Source organism: Eulemur rufifrons, chromosome 9 (genome assembly GCF_041146395.1).
Source record: "Eulemur rufifrons isolate Redbay chromosome 9, OSU_ERuf_1, whole genome shotgun sequence".
Lineage (NCBI taxonomy): Eukaryota > Metazoa > Chordata > Mammalia > Primates > Lemuridae > Eulemur > Eulemur rufifrons.
The window spans coordinates 42016123-42043737 of NC_090991.1; the positions used below are offsets into that span (position 1 = coordinate 42016123).

At 39.7% G+C, this 27615-nt stretch overlaps 1 protein-coding gene across 6 annotated transcripts in view; it reads right to left on the reverse strand.

Annotated features, from left to right (window-relative positions):
- Positions 1–25476, reverse strand: part of KANSL1 (KAT8 regulatory NSL complex subunit 1) — a 184432-nt gene extending 158956 nt beyond the window's left edge. For all 6 annotated transcript variants that reach the window (XM_069482744.1, XM_069482743.1, XM_069482742.1 and 3 more), the window contains exons 1-2: positions 25450–25476; positions 23760–23900 (exon numbers count right to left, since the gene is read on the reverse strand). In XM_069482744.1, coding sequence (XP_069338845.1) covers positions 23760–23782 — 23 coding nt within the window. In that variant the 5' untranslated portion in view covers positions 23783–23900; positions 25450–25476. The remainder of the gene's footprint in view (positions 1–23759; positions 23901–25449) is intronic.
- Positions 25477–27615: the final 2139 nt, after the last annotated feature.

Consider the following 27615-nt stretch of genomic DNA (forward strand, 5'->3'; position numbering starts at 1 on the left):
CTGAAAGCCCTTGAGGGCAGGAACTGTGGTTATTCCAACTTCAGATCTATCACTCTCATCTATACAATAAACATATTCCAAAAAGGCACTCTAACTTCCCACCACAAGCCTTCTAAAAAGCTGGAAATTCCTAAACATAACATTCCATCATAAATTCATTACCTCATATATCAAAACTAATCTCAAAAGAACAAAGGATTACTTTTCTTTAAGCAATTATTGTACTAACTCAGGACAAAGTCCTAAAGCCTAGACCATTTCATTTCAAAAGAACAAGGATCCAGTTTTTGTTACTTGCCATTGCATCCCTGGGAGCTAGTCCAGAGCGTAGCACAAAGGAGACACTTCATAAGAATTTGCTGAATAAATGAGAAAGGTATAATGTAGAAACTAGGAACATGGGACCTGGGGTACCCCAGATTTTAATCCTGTCTCCCTCACTTACAAGGTGTGTTACTTTGGGCAAAGTACTTATTCTGCTCTGTAAAATGGAGATAAAAATAGAACCTACCTCTTAAGTTTAACTATTATTATTAGTGAATGAAGCTATTTTCCATAGTTCTAAAATTGAAAGGTTAAAAAATATGAGTTCAGCAAAAGTCAGCACCTTTTCCCTAATTGAAACTTCAAATCCCTAACTACTTAGGGCCTGGGCCTAATTAAAAAAAAAAAAAAAAAAAAAACCTATCTACTTCCTCTGGCAAACAATGTTTTCATTCATAAACTCAGATAACACTATACATAAAAATATGTTGTGTTCCCTAAAAACATATTCTAATTCTGAAAATGATTATTTACATAATCATAAATCTTAAAGCTAAATAAAAAACTTAAAGTGCATTTAATTCAACAAAATCTAGTGAGTTCCTATTAAGCTCAAGATCTTATTCCAGGTATCACAAAAATCAACATATTAACCTATTGAAAAGCCAATATTAAAATTATATTATGGGCCAAGTGCAGTGGCTCACACCTGTAATCCTAATACTCTAGAAGGCCGAGGGGGGAGAATTGCTGGAACTCAGGAGTTTAAGACCAGCCTGAGCAAGAGCAAGACCCCGTCTCTATTAAAAATAGAAAAAAATTAGCTGAGCAACTAAAAATAGAAAAAGTAGCCAGGTGTGGTGGCATGTGCCTGTAGTCCCAGCTACATGGGAGGCTGAGGCAGGAGGATTGCTTGAGCCCATGAGTTTGAGATTGCTGGGAGCTAGGCTGACACTATAGCACTCTAGCCCGGCCAACAGAGCTAGACTCTTTCTCAAAAAAAAAAAAATTATGAAAGAAACATCTATAACCTGAAATTGATGCATGTTCTCATGTTAATATTTAACCAGCTAAATATTAAATAGAAAGCCAAACAAACTCAACCAAAGTTAAGAAATTTAAATCAAAGGTGTATTCATGCCTGCTGCCATAGGAAAAAAAAAAAAAGAATGAGGTGTAGAAGGAATATGGAAGGCCATCTTGTTCAACCTCTACATGTATCAGTATGAGAATAAGGCCAACAGAAGCCAACTGGGAGACTGCTCAAAGCCTCAAAGTTGAAGGACACGCCAGGATCAGGGTCTCAGTCTTCAATTCTCACTATCCCACTGCACCACCTTTCTTCCAACAGAAGCATGATACTCACTTGGTAAATAAAAAGTGCAAACATGATAAAAGTATTAAACCCAAACAATACTACCTATTTCTCAGTTTCACAAGTATCAAGATTTGGCCAAATGCAAGTAAAAGAAAATCCTCAGACTGATTACAATGACTACAAAGCTCACAAAGCAAGATTTTTTTTTCATTAAATGGAGGCCTCAACTGATTAAAAATATCATATAGTGTTCTTATGTATTGAGGGCAGTAGAAACAAACTTCAGTAAGATTAAACAATTTAAGGCATTTGAAAAAGTTTTGTAAATGGTAAAGTATTTTAAGAATGCATAGCATTCCTTAGTTTCAATCCCACCTAAAAACAACATAATTTTCCTCATCATACTAGCTATACAAACTCCAGAATTTACATAAAGATATTATCTTACCATATCACCATAGAACTGATCCAATAACTTACAAAAAAAGAAAAACTAATTCTTAGGTAGCCTCATGATTTAACTGTGTTAAATGAGAGAGAGAACCATAAGTACCGTTACAGGTTAATCCTGAAAGCACTCCTAAATCCAGAAATAAATTATTTGGGGATAATTCAGAAGATAGCATTAATACTCAACTGAATACAATTGTATCACTTAAAGAAACAAGTTAGGTTCTATCAGACCATCAGCTATCATTAAAATCCAACATCCAAGATTGTTGATTTTCTTCTCTGCACTCAGATTAAAAGTAGCTACCAGCACTGACTTCTAGTGCATCCAGTTTAACCAGAACTTTATATGAGTATTTTAGTAAAGTTCCTTAAGGAGTTAAATTAACAACAACAACAACAAAAAAACTATACTGATTGTTTAGGTAAATTTTAACTAATTGTAATGCTTTGACCTTTAGTTTAGAATAATTCAGAATTCTCTAATAACTAGACCGTATGATTAATCAAAAAAGTTCAATGACCAAACATGACAGTAGGAGTGCTCTAATATCTGATTTTGCAGATGAGGCAATATCAAATTAAGCAATCTGCCCAGGACCTAAACATCGTATCAGATAATAAACTTGAATGTCAGAATTTGTCCAAACTTTACCAAGAAACTACCCTGAGTTCTTTTCCAAATGAAACACAAGGATAAATATTCAGAAGAACTAACTTCAAGGCAGCTATGAGCAGCCAAGTTGTAGACAGCCTGATAAAAGGGAGTCAGAGGGGGAAAATGTTGAAAGAGAAAAGGAAGCAAGAGGTGCACAAGGCAAGAAGCATTAAAAAAAAGTTTTAAGTCAGTTGCTGGTTCCAAAGTTATGATGCAACTCGTAAAATCTTGCTCTGCTGGCATGGCAAACCTAGGGATTTTGGAAGATAGCACACCTGTTCCCTCCAATGAAGAGGCACACCATTGTTGGAAAGGAACATTACTTTTTTTTTTTTTTTGAGACAGAGTCTCACTCTGTTGCCTGGGCTAGAGTGAGTGCCGTGGCGTCAGCCTAGCTCACAGCAACCTCAAACTCCTGAGCTTAAGCGATCCTACTGCCTCAGCCTCCCGAGTAGCTGGGACTACACGCATGCGCCACCATGCCCGGCTAATTTTTTCTATATATATTTTTTAGTTGTCCATATAATTTCTATTTTTAGTAGAGACGGGGTCTCACTCTTGCTCAGGCTGGTCTTGAACTCCTGACCTCGAGCGATCCACCCGCCTCGGCCTCCCAGAGTGCTAGGATTACAGGCGTGAGCCACCGCGCCCGGAACATTACTTTTTAATCCACTAATTTCTGAATTCTTGAACTGGATTCTATGTATACTCAGGAACATACAGCTAAGAACGAAGGAGTAACTGAAGCCACTGAATATGCAGGAGAAACTTTGCTGGAGTGTCAATTTAATCAAAGATTATAGTAAAATCAAAAACACAAATATATTATAAATTGAGTATCCCTAATCCAAAAATCTGAAATCTGAAATGCTCTAAAATCTGAAACTTTTTGAGTATTGACATGATGCCACAAGTGGAAAATTCCACACCTAACAAATTTGCTTTCTGATGGTTCGATGTACACAAACTTTGTTTCATGCGAAACATTATTAAAAAATACCATATAAAATTACCTTCATGCCTATGAGTATAAGCTGTATATGAAACATAAATGAATTCTGTGTTTAAACTTGGGTCTCATCTCCAAGATAACTCATTATATATATGCAAATATTCCAAAATCCAAACACTTCTGGTCCCAAGCATTTCAAATAAGGGATACTTAACCTATACAGAACAAAATGTCAAATTCTCATTTTTTCAAGATAGAGGAGTCTTCAGAGACATGTCCTGCTTGTGACAAGCTGTTCTAAACAACCCTAGACCTTGGGAGTACTTTAAAAGAAAAGCTAGAGAAGCACTGATTTAGACCATTTATAGATAAATATGCATGACCAAAAATCCCTGAATGTAGTCCCTTTATGCAGAAGATGAAACCTGAAAACATCCTAGGTATAAACTGTCATGGGTACAATATCATAAAATAGACCATAAGCTACTAAGAACATGATTGGAATTCAGGAAATGCTAAAGTCCCTGTCTTATCTCTGTCATTCATTTACTAAGAAATTATATATAATTTTCTCAACAGCAAACTTTTTTCATTTCTGAATTAGACTGAGAAAAATGATAGAATCCAATATTCAGTATTTTCAACCATACTCCAAATTAATTCTTACAGTTACATTTTAGAGACAAATTTTCCTAACAAAATTTGTCCCAAATGAACTAATTTCAACCAGCAGAACAAAAAAATAAAAATAAAATAGTTTAATGAAACTATATCTTCTGTGGTATAAGAGGAAAAAAATCCCTTGGTGCAGGGGGGTAGAAAAAAACCTCACATTTCCCAGAATACCTACAGTGGCAATATCAAAATATGACCATGCTAGCATTATTTAAGCTAAGGCATTAAAGTTTTCTAGTATGACAATCGTAATACCTATATTCCTAACTTGAATGATTTTCTTTAACTTTCAATAAAACCAGACTTCCCCTTAAAGCCCTACCATTCATTCATAAACATATTGAGTGCTGAATGAATATTAAACACTGTAGTATCTCTGAGAATAAATATTCAGTCAACATTATAAGCTATGTGGTAGTCAAGAAAAATCCCTTCTATTCATTGATATTTTATAAATGGTCAAAAATTTAAAGCTAACATGTGATCAGTGACTAATCAGCAAAATTTAGTAGCTTTATGCTTCCAATTCTACTCTCTTCTTGCCCCTTGCCTAAATCATCCCAGGAATACTAAAATCAGGTGATATTTATGGGATAACCAAAATGAAGTAACAAAGTAAGTACCCCAAATAAAACTAAGAGAAGAATTTAAGGGAACCAAGCAGGCAGCAAGGATTTAAAGTACTGGACTTGGAACCTCTACCGTGAATGTCCCACTCAAGGTAGGCAAAAAGTCTTAAAAAAAAAAAAATTTGTGACCTAATCCAATTGTATTAAATTCCACAACCGCCTTTCATTCTAAAATATTTGCTACTGCCCTGGGGGAGGCTGCAAAGTTTCCTTTGACTGCAATTGTTCAATAACTGTTCTTTAAACATTAGTTATACCTTTATTATCTTCATTCTGTAACTAGAAAATTTGCATTTACTATTGCTAAATGAATGTTCCAAATTAAACCAAAATTATTTCAAGATGAAACCAAGAACACATCTAAATTCATTCGATAAGGCTATTATTACTCTGATCCCAAACTAGACAAAGATATCAGAAAACAACTACAGACCAATATCTTTTATGAATTTAGATGTAAAAATCTTCAACAAAGCAAAATGAATCCAGCAACATATAAAAAGAATTATACACCTCTGCTAAATATGGTTTATCTCAGGAACTCAAGGTTGGTTGGATCTGAAAGTCAATAAATGTAGTAAAGGATAAAATGATAAAGGAGACACAATAAAGGATAAAAACCACATGATCTCAATAGATTCAAAAGAAGCACTTGACAAAATCCAACACCCTTTCATGATAAAAAACACTCAAAACACTTAGGAATTGAAGGAGACTTCCTCAATCTGATAAAGGGTATCTATGAAAAACTCACAGCTAAAATCACTTAATAGAGAAAGGCTGAATGCTTTCTCCCTAAGATAAAGAACAAAACAAGGATGCCCACTCTCACCACTTCTGTTCAACATTGTCCTGGAGGTTCTAGCAGGACAAATTGGCGAGAAAAAGAAATAAAATAACATTCAGGTTAAAAAGGAAGACGTAAAACGACCTTGATTTGCAGGTGACATGATTTTGTATATAGAAAACCCTAAGGAATCGCAAATAAATTTTCAGAGCTATTAGGTCCAAAATGATTACAGGATACAAGATCAATATACAAATAGTAATTGTATTTTTATAAACTAGCAACAAACAATGTAAAAATAAAACTAAGAAAAATAATTCCATTTACAGTAGCATCAAAAAACAAGAATTTAGAAATAAATTTAACAAAAGCAGTGGAAAACTTATACCCTGAAATCTATAAGTATTGCCAAAAAAAGTTAAAGTCCTAATGAAATGGAAGGACATCCCATGTTCATGGATCAGAAGATGTAACATTGTTAAAATAGCAATATTCCCTAACTGATTTACTGAGTCAATCCCAGCATACCCAAAACAATCTTGAAAAGGAAGAACAGGCCAGGTGCAGTGGCTCCCACCTGTAATCCTAGCACTCTGGGAAGCCGAAGCAGGAGGATCACTTGAGCTCAGGAGTTCGAGACCAGCCTGAGCAAGAGTAAGACCCCATCTCTACTAAAAATAGAACAAAATTAGCCAGGAGTGGTGTCATGCGCCTGTAGTCCAAGCTACTCAGGAAGCTGAGGCAGGAAGATTGCTTGAGCCCAGGAGTTTGAAATTGCTGTGAGTGAGACTGGTACCATGGCACTCTAGCCCAGGTGACAGAGCAAAACTCTGTCTCAAAAGAAAAAAAAAAAAGAAAGAAAGAAAGAAAGAAAAGGAATAACAAAGTTGGGGCCGGGCGCGGTGGCTCACGCCTGTAATCCTAGCACTCTGGGAGGCCGAGGCGGGTGGATCGCTCGAGGTCAGGAGTTCGAGACCAGCCTGAGCAAGAGTGAGACCCCGTCTCTACTAAAAATAGAAAGAAATTATATGGACAACTAAAATATATATATACAAAAAATTAGCCGGGCATAGTGGCGCATGCCTGTAGTCCCAGCTACTCCGGAGGCTGAGGCAGTAGGATCGCTTAGGCCCAGGAGTTTGAGGTTGCTGTGAGCTAGACTGACGCCACAGCACTCACTCTAGCCTGGGCAACAGAGCGAGACTCTGTCTCAAAAAAAAAAAAAAAAAAAAAAAAAAACAAAGTTGGAGAACTCATACCTCATTATTTCAAAACATAATTCAAAGCTACAGAAATCAAGACAGTGTGGTACAGGCAACAAAGATAAACATAGAGATCAATGGAATAGAATTGAAGTTCCAGAAATAAACCCTCAAACTGACAGTCAATTGATGCCTGACAAGAGTGCCAAGACAGATCAATGAAGGAAAAGAATGGTCTTTTCAACAAATTATGCTGGGACAACTGAATACTCACGTGTAACAGAATGAAATGGGGGATGGGTATGATGGCTCATGCCTGTAATCCCAGCACGTTGGGAGGCCGAGGCAGAAGGATTGCTTGAGCCCAGGAGTTGGAGACCAGCCTGAGCAAGAACAAGATCCCATCTCTACTAAAAATAGAAAAATTAGCCAAGTGTCATGGCTCCAGCCTGTAGTCCCAGCTACTCAGGAGGCTGAGGCAAGGGATCACTTAAGCCCAGGAGTTTGAGATTGGTGTGAGCGAGCTAGGCTGATGCCACGGCATGCTACCCCAGGCAAGAGCAAGAACCTGTCTCAAAAAAAAAAAAAAAAAAAAAGCAAAGAATTTGAATAGACATTTCTCCAAAAATATACAAATGGCCAAAAAGTACATGAAAAGATCTCATCATCTTTAGTTATCAGGAAAATTCAATTCAGAACTGCAATGAGATATCACTTCACACCAGTAGTAGGGCTATACTCAACAAATCAAAAATGACAAACAATTACAAGTATTGGCAAGGATGCACAGAAACTGGAACTCTCATACATTGTTGGTGGAAATGTAAAATGGTGCTTTGGAAAACAGTTTGGTGGTTAAACAGAGTTACTGTATCACTCTACAATTCTACTCTTAGGTATATGTCCAAGAGAACTGAAAACAGGTGTCTAAACAAAAACTTGTACAAGAATGTTTATAGCAGCATTATTCATAATAGCCAAAAATGGAAACCACACAAATGTCCATCAACTGATTAAAGAATAAGAAAAATGTGGCATATCCATACAATAGAATATTATTCAGCCATAAAAAGAAATGAAGTACTGATAAATGCTACAACATAGATGAACCTTAAATACATGCTAAGTGAAAGAAGCCAGTCACAGAAAATGACATATTGTATTATTTCATTTATATGAAATGTCCATAGGCAAATCCATAAAGACAAAAAGTGGATTAGTGGTTGCCAGGGGCTGGGGAGAGAAAAATAGATATTGACTGCTAAGAGACAGATATAGGGTTTCTTTTGGAAAATGTTCTAAAATTAGATTGTAGTGATGGATATACAATTCTGTGAATATACTAAAAAATACCACTTAATTGAACATTTTAAATTGGATAGAGTTTCTGGTATGTTAAATGTATCTTGCTGGGTACAGTGACTCATGTCTGAAATCCCATCATGTTGGGAGGCTGAAGCAGAAGGATAGCATGAGGCCAGGAGTTCAAGACCAGCCTGGACAACACAGTGAGACCCCATCTCTACAAAAAATTTAAAAATTAGCTGGGCATGGTAGTATGTGCCTATGGTCCTAGCTACTCAGGAGGTTGAGGTGGGAAGATCACTTGAGCCCAGAAGTTGAAGGCTGCAATAAACTATGATCATGCTACTGCACTCCAGCCTGGGTAACAGAGCAAGACCCTGTCTCTAAAAAATAAACAAACAAACAAATAAATAAAATTTTTTTAAAGTATCTCAATAATCTCAACAAAGCTATAAAAATGATCAGGCCGGGCGTGGTGGCTCACGCCTATAATCCTAGCACTCTGGGAGGCCGAGGCGGGAGGATTGCTCAAGGTCAGGAGTCCGAGACCAGCCCGAGCAAGAGCGAGACCCCATCTCTACTAAAAATAGAAAGAAATTAGCTGGACAACTAAAAATATATAGAAAAAATTAGCTGGGCATGGTGGTGCATGCCTGTAGTCACAGCTACGTGGGAGGCTGAGGCAGGAGGATCGCTTGAGCCCAGGAGTTTGAGGTTGCTGTGAGCTAGGCTGACACCACGGCACTCTAGCCCGGGCAACAGAGTGAGACTCTGTCTCAAACAAAAAAAAAAAAAAAAAAAAAAGAGGAAGTCAAAATAGTGCTTAGTTTCTAAACATTTCACTTAAAAAAAAAAAAAAGATAAACCACTTGTGAAAATGTCAGAAGACAAGCCATAATTCTGCCATTTATTTCCCCTTGAGAAATTACCTCAGAGTACTAATTTGCCTTCATGTTACACTTGCAAACTCATTGCCAGCAGTCAATATAAACAAAACTTAGGTTCCCTTCAAACTCAGGTTACACAGAATTGCGAAAATGGAACGAGGAAGACCCAATATGTCACTGATACAGGCCAGGCGTGGTGGCTCACGCCTGTAATCCTAGAACTCTGAGAGGCCAAGGCGGGTGGATAGCTTGAAGTCAGGAGTTCCAGACCAGCCTGAGCAAGAGCAAGACCCGTCTCTACTAAAAATAGAAAGAAATTAGCTGGACAACTAAAAATAGAAAAAGTTAGCTGGGCCTAGTAGCGCATGCCTGTAGTCCCAGCTACTTGGGAGGCTGAGGCAGGAGGATCACTTGAGCCCAGGAGTTTGAGGTTGCTGTGAGCTAGGCTGACGCCAGGGCACTCTAGCCCCGGCAACAGAGTGAGACTCTGTCTCAAAAAAAAAAACCAAAAAAAAAGACATGTCATTGATACAATCAGACAGCTCCAGGAATGACAGAAGCTAAGACATTAGTGGTTGAGTGAAGAGTTTATGGAACACAAAATCCTATTACTAGAAAGGTTATCTTCAGGGACATAGAACTGGAATATATTATTATTTTAAAAGCTTAAACAAAAGCAACAGTATTGCACTCTGCCTGAAGAATATTACAACAGATGGTTAGCAAGGCTCCTATATAAGAGAGGAGTTCAAAGAGAAAGTATTTGGTATCGTCACACCCAGCACTATCCAGGGTATAAGAAAGATACCCTGATTGACAAATACAAGGATCTCAGAGGGTGAGTATACGTTGAACAGGAGAGAATATGCTGATCAGTCAACTCATTTGCAAGCCAGATTGATCATTTCCTTTTTTTCTCTATAAATCAAGAACTCTTTTTTGTTTGTATATGGTCTAATATAAATGTGATTAGCCAAGTCTACCCCCCAGTAATCATTAGACTGATAAAATTCATGTTGAACTGGCATTCTAGTTCTAGTTCTACCACTAAGAAGCTGTGTAACTTTGGGCAAATGACTTCACTACTCTCAATTTCTTCATGTATCAAAGAAGAGAGCCTGACTAACTGAAATCAAGATTTTCTTCAACTCTAAAGCTCAATGATTCAGAAACCTGAAAAGTACTACTAATAAAGGGCAGTTCAACAATCTATGTGTTTAACACCACAAAATCCACAAAATTTTTTGGAGAGGAAAATGATATAACATTTTAAATAACACAATAAATACTTTCTCAAAAAAAGTAGACCCTATTACGCATACAAATGTAACAGAACTTTGTTCTAAATTCTAATCAGAAACTGACATATATGACCTACTAGTAATAGAGACAAAAACACATTAACCAACATTATATATAGTCAGGAAACACCAAAAATGTATTATATGGTTACTCAATTTTAGAAAATACACACACACATACACACCAAAATCTTGGCTTTAAATATAATTAGAATTATATTTAAAAAGCAAATTTGCCATAGAAGGCACAGATACTGACTTTAAAATACTTTACTGAAAGGAAGAGATCAAAAAAGTCAGGTTCTCAACCAAAAATTTAAATTGCTAGGAAGCATGGTAAGGGGGAAGAGGAGGAGAAAAACAATTTTTCTCAAAATAGAAAGGAACACAAATAAGGAAAAGCAATAAAAGACCACAAAATGTAGCTGATCAGAGACACTAAGACCTATGTAGGCAAAACAACAGTTAAAACCTTAAGAAAATGCAAAGCCAGATGGTTTAAATATATAAAAATCTAGATACCCAATAAAGAGTAGATGGATCACTTGATAAATAGGATACAAACAGTGATAAAAGCAAGACTGATAATATACCTAATTTTTATCTTCTTCAGTATTTACTGGGAAAGATATGGGGGGGGAGCTATCTAAAGTATTCTTTTTTTTTTTTTGAGACAGAGTCTCACTGTGTTGCTGGGGCTGGAGTGCCATGGCGTCAGCTTAGCTCACAGCAACCTCAAACTCCTGGGCTTAAGCAATCCTCCTGCCTCAGCCTCCCGAGTAGCTGGGACTACAGGCATGTGCCACCATGCCCAGCTAATTTTTTCTATATATATTTTTAGTTGTCCAGCTAATTTCTTTCTATTTTTAGTAGAGACAGGGTCTCACTCTTGCTCAGGCTGGTCTCGAACTCCTGACCTCGAGTGATCCTCCTGCCTCGGCCTCCCAGAGTGCTAGGATTACAGGCATGAGCCACTGCGTCCAGCCTTAAATTATTCTTTAAAGCACACAAATCACTAACAGTGAATCAAATTCATCATTAAATATACAAGATGCTTCCAAACTGATACATCAGATGTCAGGTAGTTTTGAAGACCCAAAATATTCTCTGCGTTTAAAGGAACTTAAGTATAAATTATAAAACTTCAGAGCAGAACATACTAGCTGATGGTCATATGAGAGGAGTGATCTTCTGTCAGTCTCAGGAGGACAGAATCCACATCTGTTTCCTTTACCAACATTTACCCAGCCCCTTGCTCAACTCCTGGCATATTTAGGCACTCAAATAAATATTTGCTGAACAAAAATGAACAAAAAAATGCCATCAATGCAACTTCCACCTACTCAAGAGAAGGGCTCTGGCTGCAACTTGAAATCAACCAAACTGGCAAATCTCTAATCGAGGATGGAATCAGAAGACATATCCATGTGAATAACCATCTGAGAAAAAGACAACATGGCTGCTAAAAGGAGAAATCACACCACACTGGGCTACCCAAATTCTCTGAGAAGAAAGTAAGTATGTGAATATAATTTATGTGGGCTTTCACAAAAGTCTTGATAAGTTTCTAAATAAAAAGTTATTTTTCAAAAACCTGAGAGGCCACAGAATTCAGAACATTTACTGTAGGCAGGGCGTAATTTAGACACAGAAAATTATGGGTGGATGCCTAGGCACTTCCCCAAATGAAGAAGTATAAACAGAAGACTGATTTTAGGTAATGTTGTGGAAATGCTATATTTAACATTTTAATATATTATATGAAAGATTGGCTAGGCACAGTTGCTCACACCTATAATCCCAGCACTACTATGGGAGGCCAAGGTGGGAGGACAGCTTAGGGCCAGGAGTTCAAGACCAGCCTGGCCAAAATAGTGAGACCCCATCTCTTAAAAAAATAAATAAATAAAAAATAACAGAAAAATGAGCCAGCCATGATGGCATGCACCTGTAGTCCCAGCTACTCCACAGACTGAGGTGGAAGGATCACTTGAGCCCAGGAATTGGAGATTATAGTGAGTTATGATCACGCCGCTGCACTCCAGCTTGGGTGACAGAGTGAGACCCTGTCTTTAAAAATAAAAATTTTAGGCCGGGCGCGGTGGCTCACACCTGTAATCCTAGCACTCTGGGAGGCAGAGGTGGGCGGATCGTTTGAGCTCAGGAGTTCGAGACCAGCCTGAGCAAGAGCGAGACCCCATCTCTACTAAAAATAGAAAGAAATTATACGGACAGCTAAAAATATATATAGAAAAAATTAGCCGGGCATGGTGGTGCATGCCTGTAGTCCCAACTACTCGGGAGGCTGAGACAGGAGGATCCCTTGAGCCCAGGAATTTGAGGTTGCTGTGAGCTAGGCTGACGCCACGGCACTCACTCTAGCCTGGGCAACAAAGTGAGACTCTGTCTCAAAAAAAAAAAAAAAAAATTTTTAAAAAGATATACAGAAAATTCCCCATTTTTCAGCTAGAATGACCAGCTTCCTGATAACAAAATACTCATTCAGTTGAAAAAATAAGAGAACTAAGAGATGGAAAGGATTTCTAAGTGCAGAAAATGAGAAACATTTGCAAAAACTAGGATTTATTTTCAGCTTAAGAGAATACTTTGGCAAGCCAGAAAGTCTAAATACCTTGAAGGGCTATCCGGCAGAAGAGAAACTAGACTTGCTCTAGGCAGTTCCTGTGTAGACAAAATTAGGCCCAAAGTGGAAATGCCAGAGGAACACATTTCAGCTCAAGTTTTCTAACCATCAGACCTAACTAAAAAGGTGATTCCTACCTTGCATTACCTCTAGGAGCCCACTGAGATACCAGAGGCCAAACTACTGCAGGTAAGAAAATGGCAGGTATGTTACAGCATGGACAAATGAAAAGCAAGATATTTACAGGAAAAAAATCTAAGTTATACTTAAAGGACTCATGCCTTCTAGTCAAAAGGAATTTTTGAATAATTGTAGAACGTTCCCTAAAGACAATGGGATGTTCTGTGCAAAAAAAAAGAAGGAAAAAAAGCCAAGAGCTGTGGCTCACACCTATAATCCTAGCACTTTGGGAGGCCAAAGTGGGAGGATCCCTTGAGCCCAGAAGTTTGAGGCTACAGTGAGCTATGATATGGCACTGTTCTCCAGGTGGACAACAGAGCAAGACCCTGTCTCAAAAAAGGAGGAAAAAAAAAAAAAAAGGATAATAATGCCTCACCTCAAAACATCCTGTGGTGCCAATTTAGACATAACAATTGGGTCAACTGACCCTTAATAGACTCAATGAGGCTGGTCGTTATATTTCCTTCCATTCTTTTATCTAGGTATGTATGTATATGTTATTTACACACACATTCTTAATCTTTTATACATTTAGAATCCTCCTTACATAGTCTATACTATACCCTGAATTTTCCATTTATCATATGCTCAACATCCTGAGATACTAAAAGTTATTCAAAAATATTATTTTACAGGCAGGGTCAGATGGCTCATGCCTATAATCCTAGCACTCTGAGAGGCCGAGGCAGGAGGAGGATTGCTTGAGCTCAGGAGTTTGAGACCAGCCTGAGCAAGAGGGAGAACCCGTCTCAACTAAAAATAGAAAAATTAGCCAGGCGTTGTAGTGTGTGCCTGTAGTCCCAGCTACTCAGGAGGCTGAGGCAGGAGGATCCCTTGAGACAAGGAGTTTGAGGTCGCAGTGAGCTATGATGATGCCACTGCACTCTAGCCTGGGCAACAGACAGAGTGAGATCCCATCTCAAAAAATTAAAAAATAAAAAAAATAAAAATTATGGTTATAAATCATCTACTCTTAAATATACCATAATTTGTTTTCCCATAAATCTTGCTGCTCATTTAGGTTTATTCTCAATTCTCACTAATATAAACAGTGTTACAATGAATGTTTGTTCAAAATCTTTCCATATATCTCTATTTTCCCTCCTTCGGATAAATTCCTAGAAGTGGAATTACTGAATTAAAAGACATTTTTAGTTTTGTCGATATATGCTGCCAAAATATCTTCCAGAAAAATTGGGCCCAATGCACATTCCACTAGCAGTTTTGTAAATTGTCCCTCACAGCATAGTTCAATTGCCAATTTGATAGGTAAAAAATAGTATGTATGTCACTTAATCTGCATTCCTTTGAGTAGTTATCAGAATAAAAATGTTTCTCATATATGCCTCTTGGTCATTCGTATTTCTTCTTTGTGAACTCTGATCATGCTCTTTGTCAGTAAAGCTTTTCTTACTTTCTCTTGGCTGACACACTTTTGAAAGCCAGTTGAGAGGGAATCACATACGTATCAGCAACTTCAGCTCCCCCTGCTGGCCAAAAAAATCACCACCATGATCGAGTGCTGGATAAAAATAAACCATGGGCTACAATTATAAGCTTCCCCATTTTCTGGGCTGTTGCTACATACACAATTTACACACAGTGATAAAAAATAAAATGCTGTGTGTCTAAACTCATACTTAACAGAGCTGTTATGGAGAAGGGGATGGGGATAACTGCTCACTAATGTGCTAGAACTATTGTCACAAAGAATTCCAACAATCACTTCCCTGCCAAATATACTACCTAGTTGGTACAACAGAGGCCTAAACATTCATTTCCCTATACTTTATTTTAATAATGTGAAAAAATTCTAGTTACCGAATGACACTGAGTGGTCTGCAAACTGCTTCTCTTTTTCCCAAAGCAAAAATAACAAAAATACCTATGCCCTTCAGCATTCAGAGGAAAATTATTTTTAAAAAGTAATAACTCTTGGCAATCCTATTCCAAAGCTATTCACACTTATCAGCCTGGGACCTATAGTTCCAAAAAGACCAGGATTGGCAAACGGATGTGACTAACTCAGCTTTTCCACTGATACCTCCCTAAAGATGTATGTCCCAAATCTGGCAATGCAGTCCTTAGGATCATTCATTCAACACACATTTACTAAGTGCCATCAAGCGCAAGCAGTGAAGATAAAAGACAAGAGCCAGCTCTTGCTCTCAAAGAACTCAGAGACTAGCTGGGATGAAAGAGAAGCAAACCAGCAATCACTGTACAACAGAAGTGCCAGGTATGCACAATGCACTGTATGCACACCCACACACACTCAGGGATAATACTTGGGTCCATGGGAAGCACTCAGTGTCAACTACTGTTGTTGTTACTATTATCATTACTGTTATTAGAGAAACTAGAGGGAGTAAGTTTCCAGAACAGGGTAGAGGCCATGTTAAATAGAGGTCATTGCATGTGTGAAGACCCAGAGGCAAGGAACAATAAAGTGCACAGAAGGAACTGTAAGCTGTCTGTACCACTGAGTACTAGATGCTCAGGAAAGAGTGGAGGCCAAATCATCAAGGGTCTGGGTACTTGGCAAAAGCGTTTGAACTTTACTTTGAAAGCCAGGAGAGCCATGGTGAAGGAGGACTCATATGATCATATGACTAGATCTGCATTTTACAAAGATTTTGGCAGCAACTTGGAAAACAGAAAGTAGTCAACGACAGTGATTAGAAGGGGACAAAATCATGCAGGCAAAAGGGTGATGAGGTCTGAACTCAGAAAGGAGAAGAAGGGTGAATAGGAAAACATTATGAACTAGGATCTCAAGAAAGTGGTGACTAGGATGGCCCAAGAAGGAATCCGGAGGCCTCCCAAACCCCTAACTTGAGTGACTGGGTGGGTGACAATACCTAAGATATGAAAATAGGAAGACTCTGGACTTGGGGAGGAGATGATAAGGTCATTTTTAAATGTCCATAGGACATCCAAGTCGAGATGTTCAGGAGGCAGCTGCGTATGTGGGACTGGAGATCAGTAAACTAGTCAGAGCTGGAAAAAATACTTTGCAAATCATCAGCACATAGATGGCAAGTGAGGCACAAACTCACCTAAGATGAGCCCCCAGGAACTGCACAGGGTGAGGGGAGAGAGCGTCAAGATAAGGCAAATACTGATGTTTTTAGGAATAAAAGAGGAAAAAAAGCCTGCAAGGGAAACTGCAAAAGAGTAGACAAAAATGACAGTGATGGTAAGATTAGCCATTGTTCACATCATATGCATTATACTTTACTGTGTGCCAGGTACTCTTCTACTTTTCATGTAGTATTAATTCATTTCCTCCTCACAACAGTCCTGTGAGGTAGGTGCTATAAGTTTTCCTATTTGACAGACGAGGTAATTGAGGCACAGAGAGGTTAAATGACTTTCCCAAGGTCACACACTAAAGGGCAGAGCTGAAATTACAATCTAGGAGTCTGGCTCCAGAGTTCATGTTCTGTATCACTATGCTACAATGTCTCTCAGAAATGAAGACAAGAGGCCAGGAGGGACCACCACCACAGCCAGGGGAGGAAAGAGTTTAGATGGAAGAATGATCCACAGTGTCTAGGACTACAAGGGGGCTTCAGAAAACAAGGAAAATAGAGATGAACCTATAAAGTCAGTTTCACTGGAACGTGTAAGTAAAGGCTAGAGAGGGACCAGTGGTTGTGGTTTAAAGGTTTTGTATTCTTCTTAAAGAGTGAAAGAGACTTGCATTGTTTATAAACCGAGAGCTAAGAGCCAACAGGCAATGGGAGGCTAAAGATTGAAAATAGCTCATGAGATTAGAGGAACGGGACTAGTATGAGAAGAGATAGAGATAGGGAGAGGGATGGGCCCAGGAAGAAGGGGTCTTCCTATATAGGCTCTGTGTGTTCTACAACCTAACAGACAAAGTCATGGTTTAGGGGAGAAGGATCCTTTACATAAGCAAGGTAGCTGTTTAACTTCTGAAGAAGCTCCCACAATAAGATGCTTTTAGAATCAAAACATTGTTTTATATTTTTTTATTCCTTTACCCCTGTTTTCATTCTTATTTGGCTATTAGTATTTCAGTTATTATGGTCTAGACTGCAAATATTTCACAAGATGATTCTAAGTAAACAAAAATCCAGATTGTTCAGATTAAAAAAGATAATTTTTTCAATTTATTCAAATCAAGTACCTGAATATATTCTCTGAGCCTCCAGAACTTACTGTGGCTACTCCCTTTGTCCTCTAAAACAAACCCACCAATCATGCCCAGAACTGACTCTCCTGGCCACTACCTGACTTCTCTCTCCACCTCCACCAGCACCCACAGGTGCCCTGCCTTACCCTGGCCAGCATTTTTTCTGGCCTAGTTCAATGGCCCAACAATTAACCAATACTACCAACTCCTTCACTTCAGGATAGGGATATAGGAAAAGAAATTTGGACACTAGCCTCTGATGACAACTGACATAGCAATTTCATAACATTTATTTATCTAGAGCAGTCCCAGACCACTGTAAAAATCTAATGAAAGCAATGAACTCTTCCTCCCCATAAAATGCATGCAGGCATTTTGCACTGATTGCTCTGTTGCCCAAGCTGGAGTGCAGTGGTACAATCATAGCTCACTGTAACCTCTAACTCCTGTGCTCAAATGATCCTCCCACCTCAACCTCCCAAGTAGCTAGGACTACAGGGGTAGACCACCACACCTGGCTAATTTTTAAAAAATTTTTTTGCAGAGATAGGTTCTTACTCTGTTGCCCAGGCTGGTCTTAAACTCCTGGCCTTAAGCAATCCTTTTCCCTTGGTCTCCCAAAGCACTGCTATGGGTGTCAGCCATTGTGCCCAGCCCCTGGATTATCATTAAAGGCAAAATTTTGTGCAGGCCATGGTCTTTAAGGAGGCAGAGGAGCATGTAATTCCTTGAGAAAGATTCATCTAAATGATAACTTTAAGTCTTAATACCAGAAGTTTCAGGAGAGGAAAACTACAGGCCATTGGTCAAAGATAAGGTTTAAAAATAAGGTTTTAAAACGAAACAGATGATCAGCAGTAACCAGATCAACAGTGGCCTATATTCTACAGTAAAAAGTTTAAACTTTACCCTAAAGACAAACGGGAGGGGAAAAGAAGCAGAGGGCTGGCCAAATCAGGGCAAAGGAGGAACTTCCTCAAAGTCTTACTATTTCTGGGGTGTCCCATTTATAATCCCAAAAATTACAGTTTGAAGCAAAGTATTGGAGGATAACCATGCCACCTTCTTCAAATATAGCATCTGACTGAATATACAAAATATCTTCTTATTCATGTGGGGAAGGAGGTATTAATCCCATATTATTGGATATCCTTAGACTCCCAAGGCCTTAGACCCCTGGGCCTGGTTATCACAAATTCAAGAAATCCCTTGGAATTATTATCAGAATTTTACTGATAGGCAAAAAAAAAAAAAAGAATAATCTTATCTTCTACAGTTTCGATTTTATCTAAAGTTTTAATAACAAAAATCTATACATATTAAAGATAAATGCATGAGAAGCTTAAAGAAATAATCTACTTCTTTAAGTCATGCTATCAATTTGCACGAAAATTTCATTTCCTGTGTATAGGTGTTAAGGCTCTACCATCCACGATGAATGACATAAGACTGTGGGGCAGGCTGCAGTGGCTCATGCCTATAATCCCAGCACTTTGGGAGGCCAAGGCAGGAGGATTGCTTAAGGTCAGGAGTTCGTTCAAGACCAGCCTGAGCTGGCCTGAGCAGTGGCTCACGCCTGTAATCCTAGCACTCTGGGAGGCCAAGGCGGGTGGATTGTTTGAGCTCAGGAGTTCGAGACCAGCCTGAGCAAGAGCGAGACCCCGTTTCTACTAAAAAAAATAGAAAGAAATTATATGGACAACTAAAAATATATTTAGAAAAAACTGGCCACGCGTGGTGGTGCATTCCTGTAGTCTCAGCTACTTGGGAGGCTGAGGCAGGAGGATCGCTTGAGCCCAGGAGTTTGAGGTTACAGTGAGCTATGAATCCCACCAATGCACTCCAGGCTGGCTAACAAAGCAAGACCTTATCTCTCTCCTGGTGCACTAGTACTCATGTAAGAAAAGGAGAAGGAAAATAGAAAAAAGACCCTGTCTCCAAAAAAAAAGACTGTGGTGATGTGGGGATGAGAAACTTTTGGGATGCTGTTATAGGTTGAATTGTGCCCCCCCCACCCCCAAAAAAGAAATATGTTGGACTCCTAACTTTCAGTACCTCAGAATGTGATCTTTTTTGGAAACAGGGTCTTTACAGAGGTAATCAAGTTTAAATTAGGTCATTAGGGTAGGCCCTAATCCAACTGACTTTTTTTGTTGGTTTTTTTTTTTGAGATAGAGTCTTACTCTGTTGCCCGGGCTAGAGTGCCATGGCGTCAGCCTTGCTCACAGCAACCTCAAACTCCTGGGCTCCAGCAATCCTCCTGCCTCAGCCTCCCGAGTAGCTGGGACTACAGGCGTGCACCACCACACCCGGCTAATTTCTTTCTATTTTTAGTAGAGACGGGGGTCTTGCTCTTGCTGAAGCTGGTCTTGAACTACTGACCTGAAGCAATCCTCCTGCCTCAAACTCCCAGAGTGCTAGGATTCCAGGCGTGAGCCACCATGCCTGGCCCTATTGACTGTTGTCTTTACAAAAAGAGGAAATTTTGGACAGAGACATATACACTGGGAGAACTTTAAGTAAAGACTGGAGTTATGCTGCCATAAGCCAAAGAACTACTAGAAGTCAGAAGAGAGGCCTGAAACAGATTCTGCCCTCATGCCTTCAGAGGAAGCATGCCTCTGCCCTTAGATTTCTAGGCTCCAGGACTGTGACACAATAACTTTCTGTTGTTTAAGCCACTCAGCCTACATCACTTTGTTACGCCGGCCCTACCAAACAGATATCACAAAGAAATTAGTAGTTCGTGTTGAACTGAGCATCTACCAGGTGCTAGTCTAAGCACTTTGTATCAGTAAACTCACTTAATCCCTACAAAGTCCACATCCACCCTAGGATCTAGGGATCTAGGTTATTATACCTTTTTTACAGGGTGGATATGGAGGCTCTAAGAGGTTAACAAACATGCCCAACACCACACAGCCAGAACCCCTACTCTTACCAGTAGGCTATGAGGAACTATTATTAATAGTAATTGTTATAACAACAGTAGTAGTCCACTAAGCCAGACACTCCCCTGTGTCCTTTACAGACGTATTACACACAAAAGTCCACTGAAGTGTTATTTCCAGAACAAAAGAGGACTTTGAATCTCAGAGCAATTAAAAAAGTCACCCAAGATCACACAGCCAAGAATGTTGACGTTATTATATCTAATTGGCAACTTGAGAGAATAAACAATAAAAATCTTTTTTTGCTGAAACTCTAAGAGCAAGTTAAATTTTTTTAAAGTCTGACCTTTCAGTTCAATACTGGAAATATACATTTATAAATTCAAAATTCTTCAAGATCCCAAGAGAACATGTGTCCTAGATTACAGGACCCTTTGGGTATGTATCCCTTCAACTACTGTTCAAGAATTATTCTGCTATATCAGTTGGGGCTCTTGTCACTTCTCTCCACACAGGAGAAGAAAAGATGTAAGGACTGAAATGCTGTTTTTTAAATTTTTTTAAAATTTTGTATTTAATTTTTTTAATTTGATGCAAATATCAGAAAGTGTAAAAAGATATAATACAATAAGTCCCCTTCCTATTTTGTCCTCTACCTGCCCAATTCCTAGACCTAACAAGTAACCAATGACACCATTTTGTTGTTTATTCTTCTAAAGTTTTTTTGGGCCAGGCGCAGTGGCTCACGCCTGTAATCCTAGCACTTTGGGAGGCCGAGGCGGGAGGATCGCTCGAGGTCAGGAGTTTGAGACCAGCCTGAGCAAGAGCGAGACCTCATCTCTACTAAAAATAGAAAGAAATGATTTGGACAGCTAAAAATAAATAAATAAAGTTTTTTTAATGCCTATACAAGCCAATACAAATTTTCTTTTCCTCCTTTTTTTAAAAAAACACAAGAGGGTAACATATCATACATACTCTTCTACATCTTGCTTTTATCACTTAACTGTTTATCTTAGAGATCTTTCCATATCATATTTAATTACATTTTAATTCTGTTCTTTTGCCTATTAAGAATACTTTTTACTTGCTTTCATCATAGTTCAGTCTAGCACATACGGCACCCAGCAGCCCCTACGAGCTACCTAAGACAAATGATGGTGGCTCCATGCCACACACCAAAGACTATACATCTTTTCTCTCCTCCTCATCTTAATTTTGCTCTTTCCACCAACTCACCCAATTCTCTTTCTTCTCCCTATTCCTCTCCCCTCTCATCCATGCCCTAAACCTAACCCTAACCCTAACAACTAGACCTAGAAACATCATTGACATTGCTTAGTCATGGCTGGCAATATTCAGGCTTTAAAGAAGTGCAGACCCTTGATATAGACAAAATGGATAAATAATGATTTCTAAGGGAACTTCTAATCAACAAGAGTTTTTTGAGGAGTTTTTGTTTGGAATTATGTTTCCTTTGGTACTTTGTTTTGTGAAAAGAGTGAATGACTACGGGGGCATTTCCTATGAGCCTGGAAACCAACACTACTCAGGTCTAACATGGAAGCAATGTCAGACAGAACTACAGGGTTCATTCTAAAATAAGATAATTGGAAACGAAGCATTAGAACTACAGAAAATGAACATTTAGGCTCCAAAATACACACCTGAACTAAACTATCATTTCTTTTTACTTAAAAATAAGTAGTTCCAATCTGAAACTATACATCAGAAGTGTATTAAGGATATTCATAATCAAAAACAAGAATAAAGTTCCCTTTCTCCGCTTTTATTTTCCAGCCCACAAACTCAACGCTATCCTGCCCAGAAGAAACACTACAATTTTTAAGTTTTTGAAGTAACAGGAGGAAATGTTAGCAAATAAAAATTTTTGTTTAGACTTAGAAGACGTTTCCACTGATCAAAGGATTGGTAGGGAACATAAAATTAAGGCAGGCACATAACTACATTCCAAGTAGTTCACAGGTGGCAGCTCACACAGTAGGGAGCACTGACTTACTTCCTTTCTGTATTCCTGCCATGCCAGTGGCCCTTGGTACAACTTCAGGGGCTACTGTATTATAACCCAGGTTCAGAGAGATTTAGAGGTAAAACCTTAAACATCATAGATATCTTCAAAAGCACGCCTCCATGTACCTAATACATTAGTTAAAACCAAGGAAACTGTAAAATGAAATCCAATACATTGATCTCAATCCCCTTGCCTGCTTCCTAAAGAGTACAGAGGCCACCAGGTCCTCGCACTAAAGACTTGCTAAGAAGTAGAAACACTCTTACACAGGCCTCCCAATTTTTATGGGTTCAGGACTTCTGGCTGTGTTACCCATGTAACCCCTCCAATTCTACAGGGAGAATGGCTGGAAAAACTGTGCCACTTTGGCTTCCTTTATATTAACGTGCACTCATTATCCAACAATAGCAGCTGAAATATAAATGAAGATGAGAACTCAGTCTACATTACCTAAAGATTTCCCACAAGTCCAAATATTTAGGTTACACAGACTGCATTATTTTCTGATTTATCCACTGCATCAATCTGGAATTCCACAGAGCAGATTACCACAAAACCACTTTAATCATGCTACTACCCAACTCTGAAGGAAGGTGAAGCTGGAGAAAGGCTTCTATCACTCCTCATCCTTCTCCATCCTTCCTCCTATTTCCTCCCTACATACGTCTTCAGCTTCACCCTCTATTGAGTCCTAATGGAGAGTTCTTTGGCCCTCTAAATATGAGAGATTGGAGAAGCCAAAACAGACTGGGGCTTTTCCACCACATCAACAGGGGCTTTTTCATCTAAAGGTCACCTGTCCACACTGCCCAAAGGAGATTTTACCCAGTGAGATGAAACTTGGCACAAGTGCTACCTGTTGAGGAAAATAGTATAAAATCTCATGCAAAGGACTTGGGAGCAGCAGGAGGACTCACCAAAGAGTCACACATGTAAACCAGCAGGTCTTAGAATGTTCTAATATGCTATATGAAGTTTCAGAGTAAACAAATGGTTAATGACATGTCTTTTGTAACACATGAATCAGCTACTGATTTGCAAGAGTGGGACACACCCTCGTACCTATGACTCTAAAGTACCTATTTGAAAGTGGACCTGGATGTCTGAATTGCCACCCATCTTACTAGGATTAAACACAACTTTACAACTATGTAAGTTGTCATAAAGTTAAAAACATGATCATATCATTATAATGGAAGTAATTTGCGAACTTCATTAATATTTTAACACCAATAATCAAGAACAGTAGCAACACAAAGTAAGGTGTAATCAATAGATCCTAGGAAGCAAATACAAGAGTGGAGGCAAGAGGAGAGCCAAATAAAGGGATTGAAGAGTAACACATTCAAGAATTAGAATATTCTCAATTCTAAAGAAAAATAAATAAAATGAGGCTGGTAATGAAAAAATAACACATCTTACCTTAAGAGGCATCCAAATAGCATTCATAGTGTCAGGAATAGTTCAGACAATACTCAGAAATGAACAAGAAGAGAGTCTTAGTAATTCCCTCAGTCACCAAGTAGGAGTAGGTAGGAAATTTTTTTGTTTCAAGAAAGGTATCTGAAAGAGAGGACTTTCATTTAGACTGAAAAATAATCAAGAAAATGCAAAGTTTCAGCTATCTTGGCAGAGATTTGAAGTACTATTTCCCTCACAATGCTAAAAAGGTATACAAAATATAGTCCCCTTTAGAAAAGGGTAAATGTGTGTATGTGTATCTCCATATGTGTATGAAAATACTTTACCTAACAAGAGAAATAAACATGTAACATATATTCTAAATAATGTAAAATTGTTTATCAAAGAATTGGAAAACCAAAATCCCAGAGAGAAAAAAATTATTATCCAGGAGACTTCATAAACATTATTGAAAGGTCATTTGTTAACTAACCATCTAAAAAAACCCTTACCACATTGAATTTTATTTAGCAAATTAAAACCTTTCTGATCATTCCAACTGCCCTAAGTTTAAGCTAAATTAAGTTTCAGAGCTGATTCTACATGAAAAATAAAATCTATCTTGACTGAAGTATTATAAGCAAATAAAAAACCCTTCTTCCCTAGAGATCTTTAAAAGCACACCAAACGACTTAATTGTGAGGATGGAAGAAGGTAAGTTTGCCTGGAGGCAGGAGGATGGACTAAATGACCTCTTGTGGGATCCTTGTTCAAGTCCTAGGCCTGAATAAAATTCCAGCTTAACCAGTTACTGCTTCGCTTAAAATGGAGGCTTGCCCGAGTAGGGACAAAAATAACAGCACCCACCTCTTTAAAAATAAATGTCGAAAAGTACCCTCATTTTTAAAAAATAATAAAAAATAAAAACCTCCAGAGTGGATTTGTTCTTGCTATGCGTTTGTCACTTCGGCTTCAAAGACTTGGCATCACTTTCCTCACCGCTCATCGGATTTGGGGGGAGGGAGGGGGAGTATGACTCCTGACCCAAGTCTCAGGCGGGTTTCACAGTCCCTCGGTGAACCCCCCCGCCCCCCCGCAAAGACAGCGGGAGAGGAGAAAGGAGAGCCTGAGTTCTCACCCCTCCCCCCACCTTGGACCCCGGTCCCAAACCAACCCCCCCAACCTTCCCGCAGTGGGGCGACTCCTTCTGCCCTATTCCCATTGTTAGGGAGGGGGCGAATGGGGGAGTGGGCTCAGGGCAGGGGCGCCTGCGCCCGTTGCCCCGGTTCGCTTCAGGAGGGGCGGCCCGAGGGATGCAGCCTCCCTTCCTCTCCGCGTCGGTCCGTCCCACCTCGGCTCGGCCTGGCGCCCCGGGCTCCGCTCGGCGCCCCCGGCCCCGGCCCGCCCCCGGGACAGCCAGGCCCCCAGGCCACTCGGCCCGCAGCCGGCGGCCCAGGCCTACGGGTGGGCGCGGGGCGGGGGTCCCTGCGCCCCACACACGCGTCCCCGCTCCCCCAGCCCAGCGGCTTCCAGGGCCCTCGGCGGCGTCCGCTGCCCGGGCCCCTCGATCCCCCGCCTCCTGGCCGGGCCGCTCCTTCAGGCTCCCCCGGTCGGGGCCGCCTCCCCTTCCCCACCATCACCCCTACCCACTAGTGCCCCCACCCCCTAAGGGCACCAGTGCCAACGGCGGCTCCCCCAGCCCCGGACCTACCTGCACGGCTCAACCAAGCCTAGAAGTGGGGGCGGGGAAATCTTCCGCCCTCCTCTGTCTCTCATTCGCCCTCCCAGAGCACATCGTGGACACTATTGGCTGAGAGCTGGTGTCCGTCAGAGCCGTGGGGCGGGACAGAAGAGGGAGAGAGATGCTGGTGCCTCGGCGTCTCTGTCTCTGTGTATCTCGTTGTCTCTGTCTCTGTCTGGGCCCTTGAAAACAAGAGGCATTTGGACGAGAGGACTGGAAGAGGGCCTGAGGTGGAAAGAATGGGTGTGGGAATCCCAGCAGAGCTTCACGTCAGTTGGTCACTCTGAAACCTCTACCTAAGTCCCCTTTAGGTTCTCTTCTACATCACCCCCAACCCCTGCCCCACACGCCCTGGGCTCTACATCCAGGAAGCAACGTGATGAAAACTCAGGCCGGAAGGCCATAGGGGGAGATTTTATATAGGTATATAAAATAAACGCGTATAAATATTTATATATGAAGTCAACCAGATATAAGGTCACAAGGGCCTGGAAAGGAAAGGGCATACATCTCAACAGACATGGACCGACTTCAGATATAGCCGATATAAGAAGGAATCAAAAATCACTCTCAGAGCTGGTGACACTGGTTACCTCCTGGGAGGGGAACTGAGTGGCCAGGGAACCAGATGGGAGGAAGACTTACATCTCACTGCATCTCCTTTGTATCTTTATTTTTGTACCGTTCATAAACATTCCGATGCAAAAACATTAATTAATTTAATTTTTAAAATTATCTAAGGTCGCAAAACCAGTGGACAGACAAGATAGTTGTCCAGGAAAATTGGCACAACATGCAGATTTGGGGAGGAATGTTAGTTTTTAATACGTTCAGTTCCGCATACCAAGGGTGAAACCAAATGGAAGCGTCCCAGAGACAACGGAATTTATGGAACTGGGGAGAGGTTGGACAATTTAGACCAGAGAAGATTTAGGGTTCTCTGACTAAAGATGGTGGTCTATGACACACTAAAGGATGAACTCCCCCCCAAAAATGTAATGAGATAGCCACAGTAAACGTCAGGGGGATGGTGGGGCACTGTGGCCCTCGCCTGTCATCCCAGCTACTCTGGAGGCTGAGGGAGGATCACCTGAGCCCAGTAGTTGGAGGTTGCAGTGAGCTATGGTGACGCCACTGCACTCTAGCCGGGTCGACAGAGTGAGACCCTGTCTCAAAAATAAATAAAGTCAGGAGAATGAAAAAGAAACAGAAAGAGGATCAGTAAGGTAAGAGAACCAGGATATTGAAGAGGCATAAAAGCTAAGGGAGGAAGGGTCTCTGGAAAAACAGAATAATATAAAACTGTGAGAGCCTTGAGGCTCACTACAGGAACCCTCTTTAGGTTCTGATAACCATGTGACAATAAGCATGAAAACCAACAAAATATCCGTAAATCAGGTTGTTCACTTTTTCATGACACAGACTCTTTTGGCAGTCTGGTGAAATATATAGAAGCCTCAGAATGTTTTAAATACGTAACAAAAATACATAGAAATTCAAAGGAAACAACTATATTAACACACAGTTTTCAAAATATTTTTTAAACAGTAATATAGTAGTACATGTATTTTTAATATTGTAATAAATAATGACAGGCCTACTGACCATCAAAATTTTGAGGTCATAAATGAGCATAAATATTATTTTAAGATGTCTTCATCAACTGTAATATATACTTGATCTTAACCAAAAGGTTGAGAAGCAATTAACTATAATACAATACGAAAATATCTTTGATTTTTATTGGTGACAAGATCACAGGTACTGCTAATACTACTGTGGCTTGTCTCCGTTCATAACTAAAGGAAATGCTAATTTTCTGTTGGACTTAAGCAAAAATAAAGGCATGTTATTTTTCCTGTTCTAAGTTCATGTATTTCCCAATCTGTAGACCACAGGCTAAGAAACCCATCCTTCCCACCCTCCACATGCCCATGTCCCCTCAGCCCTGTCTGTCTCTTCCTCTTCTGGCTCCAAAAATTATCCAGTTCCCAATCCTGCCTGCAGATGTCTGACATCCCTGTGACACAAAGAACATGGGAATGTGAGTATGGGTTGGAAGAAAGATATACACATCTTGTCTTTCTTCAAATAAAAAAGAGGGCTAGCATGGTGGCTCATGCCTGTAATCCTAGT